Raw genomic sequence first — 10222 nt, forward strand, 5'->3', positions numbered from 1 at the left:
CGCCCCCGAGCCTTATCAACTGCAGCTGAGTCTGATAAACCGATGCCAACAGGCTGGCTTTCCCAGGATTGATTTTCTGACCGTCCAGCCTGCACAGTCAGGCTGAGGGACGAAGGGGATGGGGCCCCGGGTCTCAGCCGCTGGGAGGCAGGGGATTTGCTCTCTGGGTTTGGGCTTGGGCACCGCCCCACCCGCTGCCCAGGCCCAGCGGGAGCTAGTGCTGCAGCTCAGGGTGTGAGGCTGAGCACTGGAGGGTGCGGCCAGGGAGCCTGGGCTGCTCCCAGAACCTGCTGTGTGACTTGCCAGAGATCTCTCCCCTCCCTTCGCCAGCTGTAAAAGGAGGCACCGGTGTAGCTCAGGGTGGTCTAACAGGTTTCTTCTTCATGCCAGTGGGTCTACCTTAGAGGCTGCCTGTGGGTTTGGAGGGGAAGGTGCTGGGATTGGTGGGTGATGCCCACCGTGGGAGCGGGCAAGGTGGGCGGCACAGGTGTGCCTGCATTTGCCATCTTCCCAGCAGACGGCAGCTGAGTGCTCGCTCAGCACCACGACACTGTGACTCTGTGTCTACTTTGGAAGCTGCCCCGGAGGCTTCAGGGAGCGGAGGGGGGTGCAGGGTGAATGTCTGTGTTCATCCTCACAGTCTTTGCTCTGGAATCCCACAGGGCACTGGGCCTCAGGCCTCTCAATCAGGTCAGTCCCACCCCTGGCGCTGCTTTCCCGCTCTGTCGGGAGAGAGGAGGGACCAGGGACCTGGCGGTGTTGCCTCTTGTAAGGAGGCGTTGAGAGTGTGGGCTTTGGACCAGACGGGGAGCTCGACTCCCACTCCACCATCTGCAGGTCACCTCTCTGAGCTCAGTGTCCTCATCTATGAGATGGGGATAGTCACAGCACCTGCACAGGATTGTGGTGAGGGTGGCATGCGATGTCTGTAACGTTCTGAATACACTGTCTGGCACACATTAGCCCTCGATCATTGTTACCATCATCATCATCATAGCTGTCTCTCCCTCCACCTCCTCCCACCTGGGGGGCTGGGGTCCTCACTGTTAAGACACCTGCGTGTCCAGCATTTGTGGTGCCAGCATTCCTGCCCGCCCAGTGCTCTCTCCACTCTCATGTCCTCGACTCTGCAGCCAAGGTCTCCACGGGAGCCCCAGCCTTCCTGCCTCTGAGCCTTTGCATAGGCTGTTCCCGCCTCCACAAGGCACAGCTGAAGGTCACCTCCTCCCTGATGCCTTCCCTGACCCCATCCATGGGCAGGGGGTGGCCCTCCTGGAGCCCAGAACACTTTGCCCCACTGCTCTTGGCTCAATTGGCACTTCTACTCCAACAGGTAATCAGCACCCCCTTCTGGGGCCCCTGTAGTCCCTGACATGGTGCTGGTATAGTACTTTGAAGCAGGAACCATGAGCCAAGCTTGTGGTCGTTGCCATGGTGACAATTAGCACAGCCCCCAGTGGGTGGGGGGAGTCAAGGGAGAAGTGCGGGGGCCAGGCGCTGGGACAGGGGAGGCGACAGGGAAGGCGGGGACAGGCATGTCCAGACTGCAGTGTGGGGGGCTGGGGAAGGGGACAGCTCAGCCATCCTATCAGCCTGAATGGCTGGGAAGGGGCCATCCCTGCCACAGGGCACAGGGGGTCGGAGGGCACATGGGGCTGTGGGAGGAGGGAGCCGGGCAGGTTCTGGAAAGGAGATTTTTCTGGGACCTGAAGGGCTGGGGCTAGAGGCCCTGAGCATCTCACTAAGGCAAAGGGGTGCTGGGAGATACTTACGGATCTTCTTGGAGGGTGGACCTGCTGGAGAGAAGAAGAATCTGCTTAGTGAGAAAGTGCTTAGGGCCCCCCTCAGGATGGAGGTTGGGCTGGGGGCTGGGGAGTGGGAAGAGGGGATTCAGAGTGGTGCTGGCCTGGCTGAGCAGAGTCCCCTCCCTTGGCGGGTGTTAAAATCAGCTAAAAGTCCCATCTCCTCTGGGAATCCTTCCTCACTTGCCACTGATACCCCTTCACACACACACACACACACACACACACACACAAGCATACACATACACACAGACATACACACAAGCATACACATACACATGTGCACACACATAAGCACACACATACAAGCACACACAGGCACACACAGGCACACAAATACATAAACATACAAAGCGTACACATACATGTACACACAAGCATGTATACATAAATGCACATAGATACATGCAGATGCACTAACACACAGGCACACATGTACACTCATGGACACATGAACACACAGACGCATGCACACACAAGCACACACAAACATGCACACACATATAAGCATACACATATAATCACACACAGACACACAAATACACAAACACACAAAGCGTGCACATAAATGCACGCACAAGCATGTATACTTACATGCACATAGACACATGCAGATACACTAATACACAGGCACACATGTACACTCATGGACACATGAACACACACACACACACACACACATGGCTCTCATGGTTGACAAGAAGCCAGGCTCTGTTGTGAGACCGGCTGGAGCTGGAGCCCTGCTCCCGGCTGTGTGCCGGGTGTGGGTTCCCCTTGACTTCACGTGGAGGCCGCCACACCCACCTCGCAGGCTGTGGAGACCACCCAGTGAGGTCAGGCTGTGAGGGTCCCGCCCGGCGCCTGGTGCCCTGGCCTCAGTGATGGCCGGAGCGTGTGGCTGGTGTGGTCAGCCCCTTTCCTGACTCCCTGACGGTCTGCTCCGGGCGTGGGGCCGTGGTCACTTTCTAACGTCTCATTCACACTGAATCCTGGTTGTTTCAGGGGTTCCACGGGAGGTCTCCCACGATACTGGCAGTGAGTCCTAGAGGACAGGGCCCCCCACAGAAATCCTAGGGGTGGGAACTCTTTTGGGGGGCCCCCACTGAAACACTTTCCATTTGGTCATCAGGGGGCTGTTCACCATGGCGTGTCCCTTCCCCCTGCCTCCAAGACTCCAGGAGTAGGCTGGCAGCCAGGCGGGAGCAGTCCTGACATTACATCCGGGGACAGCCCTTCCCTGGCGGGGTATATGGCCGGAGGGAGAGAGAAGTTCTCCGCTCAGCGGGAAGATGAGCATCTGGAGAGATGGTAGCCATCACTCCTGCCTGAGAGAGAAGGCTGCCCAGGGAGGAGGTTCAGTAGCAACCAGCAGAGCCCAGGGACACAGGGACTCGGGAGGCTTTGTGAGGGCCCCTAGATCCAGCCACACTGAAGCCCGTCATCCATGGACTCCCCCGTCACATGACACAAGACATCCCGCTATGTTTAAACCAGTTAGAGTTGGCTTTGTCACGCCCATCGGAAAGAGCCCCGCCCAGTTTGCAGGTAGACCAGGAGTTCTTAGTCTCCTGATTTCGGCGCCATGGACCTGTGGTGGTTTGGGAAAGCCTATGAATACATTTATTCCCACTTCTCTGAGACACTTAGTACCTCCCACTGTAACAGACTGCAAGTTACCAAATTATGAAACAAAATAGATAGGAAACCAACTGCATATCAATATGTCATAAAATATTAGAAAATAAGTATGTGCTCTAGTAATACATGTGCTTCTATATTAATGCATTATCTACAAGGTGGGGTCTGTGCAGCCATGTTAAGGATCTCTGCAGTAAATGAACGTTACCGCTTCCTGCGCCGAACACTAATGTGTTTTTGTTGTTGTTGTTAATCCTCATCCGAGGATATTTTTCCATTGATTTTTAGACAGAGTAGAAGGGAGGGGGGGAGAGAGAGAGAGAGAGAGAGAGAGAGAGAGAAAGAGAGAGGGAGACAGAGAGAAACATCGATGTGAAACAGACACATCAATGGTTGCTTCCCACATATGCCCCAACCAGGGCCAGGGATTGAGCTGCAACTGAGGTACACACCTTTGACCGGAATCGAACCTGGGACCCTTCAGTCTGCAGGCCAACACTCTATCCACTGAGCCAAACTGGCTAGGGCAATGCTAATGGGTTTTCATGGTCACTTTCCCCACTGGTCTATTTCCTGCCACTGTGAGCATTTCTCAGGACTCGGGATCATGCACTCTTGTTTTTGTATATTCTGTGATTAAGTCTATTTGTCTCCCCAGCTCAAACTGTGAGTGGGGGTTGGGGGGGGCATGGTCCTCACTTCAGGGTTTGGGACCTAACAGAATAGTCACTGGGTAATTTTGGTTGGAGGTATTGATTTGTCAAACCCCAGGTGGTTGAGTTCTGGGGTCTCCTTTCAAACAGTCTCCTCTCCCACCTCAGGCTGGGGCGCTCTCCTCCAGAGGACACCCCTGGTCTCAATTCCTGTCTGAGCCTCCACCATCGACCTGAGCCCATCTCCTCCAAGGCCATCAGTGCAGCCCAGCCAATCTCTAGTCTATAAAAGCAGTGCCCTGGGCTGGGGACACGGTGGCCAGCATGCATCTGTATAAACCATCCTGACCTGGGTATAAACCGTGGCTGACAAGTGGACAAGGTGAGGGACATCTGAGACCCCATGGTGGGGAGCTTGTGTTAAAGACAGGGTGCCTGGCTTCTGGCTGCTGTGAAGCCATGGGCTGACCTGGGCGTTGTTATGTTTGACTATGCCATTGCAGGGGGCTCTTGGTCTTCGAGGAGGACAAAATCAGAGGTATCAATCACTTCCCTTTCTCTCCTTTCTTTGATAGGATTTGGATCTGGAAGGCTTGGGTTCCCATTCCTATTCTGACATCTACAGGGGAATTTGGAAGCTTCTGTTTTTGCAGACTACGCATAAAACCACAACAGGAGGTCAAGCATGAGTGCACTCCACAATCACAACATGGATCACCCTAGGGGGCATTTGTGCAGATTAAATGAGACTATGACTGTAAAGCCGCTAGCAACCATCACCACCCATCACCACCTATCACCCACCACCATTCATCCATCCCTCCACCCATCTATTCACCCATCACCCATCCATTCACCCCTCACCCACCACCATTCATCCATCCTTCCACCCACCACCATTCATCCATCCTTCCACCCACCACCATTCATCCATCCTTCCACCCATCTATTCACCCATCACCCATCCATTCACCCCTCACCCATCACCATTCATCCATCCCTCCACCTATCACCCATCACTATTCATCCATCCCTCCACCCATACATTTACCTATCACCCACCACCATTCATCCATCCTTCCACCCATCTATTCACCCATCACCCATCCATTCACCCCTCACCCACCACCATTCATCCATCCTTCCACCCACCACCATTCATCCATCCTTCCACCCATCTATTCACCCATCACCCATCCATTCACCCCTCACCCATCACCATTCATCCATCCCTCCATCCATCACCCAGCCATCACCCATCACCATTCATTCATTCCTCCACCCATCCATTCACCCATCATCATTCATCTATCCCTCCACCCATCACCCACCCATCACCCACCCATCACCCATCACCCATCACCATTCATCCATCCCTCAACCCATCCATTCACCCACCCATCTATCATTCATTCATCCACGCATCACCCATGTATCCATCCATTTTTCTTTCACTTATCGAATGTTTACTGAGCATCTGCTCTGTACCAGGTGCTAGAGAGATGGATGTGCACAAGCTAAAATCCCTGCCTCCAGGAAGCTTATACTCCAGAGGGTGGAGACAGACAACAACCAAGTGAAAAACAAATAAATGACATTGGTGACCAATGCAGCTGTAGCCGTGTGGTCAGGAAAGGCATCTGAAGAGGTAACGTTTGAGCAAGGACCTGAAGGCTGAGAAGGAGCTGGCCCCAGGGCGCTCTGCGCGAAGAGGGTCCCAGGCAGAGGGAACAGCCAGTGCAGGTGGAAGCCACTCAATGCACAGACGGTTTTCTTCCCCGTCCCCTCCCTGCGTTCCTGCTCTCTGCCTTCCTTCTTGGGTCTCATTTCCAAGCTCGCCCTGGATGTAGTAGGCACATGCTCTGGGTGTCCTCTCTCACCTCCCACCCCACAATGGCTGGGGTGCCAAAGGCAAGCCCACACTCAGTCATGTCTCAGGGTCCCCAGGGACGGAGGGAGGGATAGATCCTCGGCCCTCAGCCCTGGTCCACAGGCCTTGCCCCAGCAGTGAGCTGCACTCACCCAGCCAGCGGGGCAGACGGATGGTTTTCATGCTGAGGCTGAGGTAGCTGCGGATAAAGATCAATGAGGTGATCAGGACAAAGATGAAGGCCAGGAGACGAAACAGTCCTGCAGAGCAAGGAGACCGGACATGAGACCACAGCACCGGACGGCATCGCAGAGCCTCGTGGCGAGATTCCATGCGAGTCCTCGCCAGATCCGCACAGTGAGACCCCGTCATGAGACCCCACGTTGTAGGTCACACCACACCCACACCCACACTGTGGGCCGGCCCCCGGGCCCCCGAGCTGAGAGCCGTGTGAACCACGTGATGATGAGAATGGTGAGATGGTGCTGCGTGATGACGGGCCACATTCCCCAAGTGGGACCACGGGAGAGAAAGTTAGAAGCACACCTTCCTGGAGCCCTCCGGAGAGAGCAGCTCCAGGGCGAGGCCTGGGAGCCTGCCGCAGGCGGGCAGGAGGCGGGCCCTGCTGCGGACAGCCTGGAGGTGAGTGTCACCGCCGTCAGGAGGCCCTGGCCAGTGCTGGCAGCCACCCACAGCAGTGTGGCCTCGGACGGAGCTGGGCCCCTGAGTTGGAGTCCCTCAGTCACAGAGTGAATATGGTGACATCCTTGCCACGGAGCCCATGCTTACTGGGAGAGATGTGATTGTTGTCACCATTAGGCAGCCTCCAGGGTGGCTCGGGGAGTGCTGTTTGTCCCCCATATTTTCCATCAACTCCCCCGAGAGCCACCACCGATAACCACACACAGCTCTCGACAGGAACACGGACAGAGGGTCCTCCCTGCCTCACAGACAGATGCTGCCCTACCCCGTCCCATCACTGGGGACCAACCCACACATAGGATGGACCCCCCTGAGCTCCCGGTCCTGCTCTTTGCTCTTCCACGAGGGCGAGAAGTGGGCCCCAATCCACCTCCCGCTCAAGGACTCTGGTGGCTGCTGCTGCTTCCGGATCCACTCCAACCACCAGGCCAGAGCCCGGGCTCCTTGCCTGACCCCTCCCCCCTCACCCCTTCCTCGGCATCATGCTCCTCCTCAGTCCTGAATTCAGCTCTGTGGCCTTGCACTGTGGTCCCAAGCTCCTTGGGGTGAGCGAGAGGGCCCCCTGGATGCTGTGGGGTGGAGCGCAGGTGTGTGGGGACCCTCATCTTCAAGGACACAGTGTGGCTATTTGTGGGATTTTCTCTCAGGGATCACATTACACAGCACTCGTTTTGTGCCAGGCACCGTGCCAACAGCTTTTACATGCGTTATCTCAGTTCATCCTCTCAGCAACCCTGTGCTGGGCCCTACTGATTATTCCTATTTACAGATGAGGAAACGGAGGCTCAGGGAGGTGGTCACGTGGTTAGTAAGTGTTGGGGGTGGGATTTGAACCCAGGCCAGTAAATTGACTTTGAAACTCAACTCCCTCACAGCTGTTGTGGGATGTCAGGGAACTGTGTTCACTTCCTAGTCAGTGCCTCAGTTTCTCTATCTGTCCAAATGAGGGCATAGACTAGAAGGCAAAGTTCTCTTCATGCCCGGCCCGATGGTATGAGGATTCTGGAAAAGCTTTCCTTGGAGCAAATATTTTGTCCCTAATTTCCAATCAGGGTCAGGGGTTTCCAAGAGGAGGACTCCCCATGATCCCGGCCGCATTGGGGTCCCGGCGCCAAAGGTTTCCTAGACCTTCCGCCTGGAGGCAAAGTCGCCTCCTCCACTCCCCAGGCTCATCCTGGACTGGTTTCCTCCTGGCTTTCTGGCCTGACCACTTGACAAAGATACAGCCAAATGCCCTCCGAGTCCAGAACAGCAGACACCGCTGACAGAAAAAGGATTTCAAACCAACCTCGGCCCCAACCCTGAGCCCTAGAGTCCTCATTCCCGGTCCTACCTGATGGCCTCATCCTGTCCCGGCGAGGAGCGGGTTGGGCTCAGCGGCGGCCTGTGGAGAGAAGAAAATCAAATGGGAAACCGGAGCTTGGCTCCTCCACGCGGGTGAGAAGGGCTCTGAGAGTGAAGAAGACTGAAGGTTAGGGCCCGGGGCCTCTCAGTGAGGCCACCGTCCTTTCAGTTTGGTTCCTCACCATCTGCCACATGGACAGAAGAGCAGCGGTCTTTCTTCCCTCTCTGCCTCCACCTCTCCTTCACTGGGATTAGATATTCAACATGGCTTTTTCGCATGTAGAGATTAGAAAGTGGAGTAAGGTGCAGTCTGCCAGCACCATCTCTTGGAGAATTGATTTAGTTCCCCATCCATCCATCCATCCATTCACCCATCCATCCATCCATCCATCCACCCATCCACCCATCCATCCATCCACCCATCCATGCATCCATTTGTTCACCTGACCATCCATTTAGTCAGTGGAGAGACGTGAGCTAGCGAGCCCCATGGAAACCATCAGGGATTTTTGCTGATGTAGCAAATGAAAAGCAACCAGGGCCCGGGTATTGCAGGCGCATTTGCGCTGTCCATGCATCACCTGCTTTAATCCTCACAGCCTGCATTTTCGGGCGAGTAGCTAGGACTCACCATGGCTAAGCTCAGGGTTGCTCAGCTCAGCTTGCAAGGGTCAGAGTCGGAATCTGAATGCAGGTGTCTGACCACCCCATCCCCACAGGATCCCTCCGCCAGTGATATTTGTCTGAGAGGAGAGTTGAAATAGAAGTTCCCCTTTTGAGTCCTGGGCAAGGGGAGGGCCATCCTTGGGCCCACCTCGCCCCATGCTGACCCCCAGAGCCTGGGCAGTTACCAGCGATTCGGCAGCTCTGACCCCCAGCAGGACTCTGGAGATGGTGGGCTGGCGACCACTGTCCCAGGTCTGGGCCTCCCCACAGCCAGCCCAGGGCCTCTGAGGGCCTCTGACGGCAGCGACTGGCTCCCACCGCTCTGCCCGTCTCCCAACCCCCCCCAGAATCTTCTTCTCCCTAAGAATCTATCTCAACAGACATGGTGTCCGAAGCCCAACTGCCAAGGATCCAGATATGAGCCAGGGACCTGGCACTGAGGCAGGTGGGCTGGGTCTGTTGTTGATATTTAAACAACAGCAACGACAAAGGCAAATCCATGTCTCCTCTTGAGATTATACAAACTCCACTGTCCTGGCTCGACCCTCCAGGGCCTTCTAGATGAGAAATCGGAGTGATCACCTGGCCCCACCCACAGAGATTTTGTACAGTTAACTTTCTGAAATTCAAGTGACCAACTCCCCCCTCCCCCCCAAACCCCGATATAAAACTGTATTATCTCTTGAATGTTCTTAGGGGCGACCTATATAGTCCAGGAGCTCCGGCACCTGGATATGAGGCTCAAAAGACATTCTGTGGGGTCCCCTGTGCGTGGAGGAGTTAGGATAACTGGGGCAGACAAGAGGGAAGGACAGGGGCAGGGTCAGACAGAAGGGAGAGGGATAGGCAGATGAATGGACAGACATGGATATTCCACAGGGAGCATGCACAGAGACAGACTGGAGAGACAAGGGGAGAGGGAGATGGAGAGACAGAGACAGAAAGAGAGAAAGAAGAAGACAGAAGAGAGACCGGGACAAGGAGGAGAACAGAGATACAGAAAAACTATCACCCATGTATAGAACGAGAGAGAGAGAGAGAGAGAGAGAGAGAGAGAGAGAGATGGTAGGCACATATCTGGGCAGGGAGCTAGCCTCTTGCTGTCATGCCCGGGCCAAGCAGGGACTCTGGCTTTAGCCATGGTCAGGGGAGGGACAGGGACGGCCTGCTGTCCCTCCTGGATGAGCCCATACTACCCTCTCTGCACTGCAGGGCTCTCTGCTCTCCTGAGTCCGCCCCAATGGCTCGCCCTGCCAGCCGTGGCTGCTCTGGAGTTGAAGCCCAGGCCTGGCCTGCTGGGGTGGGAGGGAGCCCGGCACCAGGGACAGGATCGCAGGCTGGGTGGATAAGAATTCCCTCTGCAGCCACCCAAACCCCAAACAGTTCCTTTCTTCCTCGTTCCTGCTGAGATGTCACAACCTGTTATTCAGGTTAGGACGTTCTGGGGCCAGGGGACAGGGAGAGATGTCCTGCCCTCCCTGTGTGGTTGCTCGGTGGGCCCGGGGTGGTGTGTGATCACAGGTAGATGGGGTGGGAGGGTGGAAAGT

The 10222-nt window shown here is 55.6% G+C and overlaps 1 protein-coding gene across 2 annotated transcripts in view; it reads right to left on the reverse strand.

Annotated features, from left to right (window-relative positions):
- FAM3D (family with sequence similarity 3, member D) overlaps positions 1 to 10222 on the reverse strand; it is a 30246-nt gene that overhangs the window by 13105 nt on the left and 6919 nt on the right. Inside the window, exons 2-4 of one of the 2 annotated variants that reach the window (XM_005868423.2) lie at positions 7999 to 8049; positions 6116 to 6223; positions 1773 to 1793 (exon numbers count right to left, since the gene is read on the reverse strand). In XM_005868423.2, the coding sequence (XP_005868485.1) occupies positions 1773 to 1793; positions 6116 to 6223; positions 7999 to 8011 (142 nt within the window). In that variant the 5' untranslated portion in view covers positions 8012 to 8049. Of the gene's footprint in view, positions 1 to 1772; positions 1797 to 6115; positions 6224 to 7998; positions 8050 to 10222 lie in introns of both variants that reach the window. The other variant, XM_005868422.2, reaches the window with a different exon arrangement.

The sequence above is a fragment of the Myotis brandtii genome, unplaced genomic scaffold (genome assembly GCF_000412655.1).
Source record: "Myotis brandtii unplaced genomic scaffold, ASM41265v1 scaffold268, whole genome shotgun sequence".
Taxonomy (NCBI): Eukaryota; Metazoa; Chordata; class Mammalia; order Chiroptera; family Vespertilionidae; genus Myotis; species Myotis brandtii.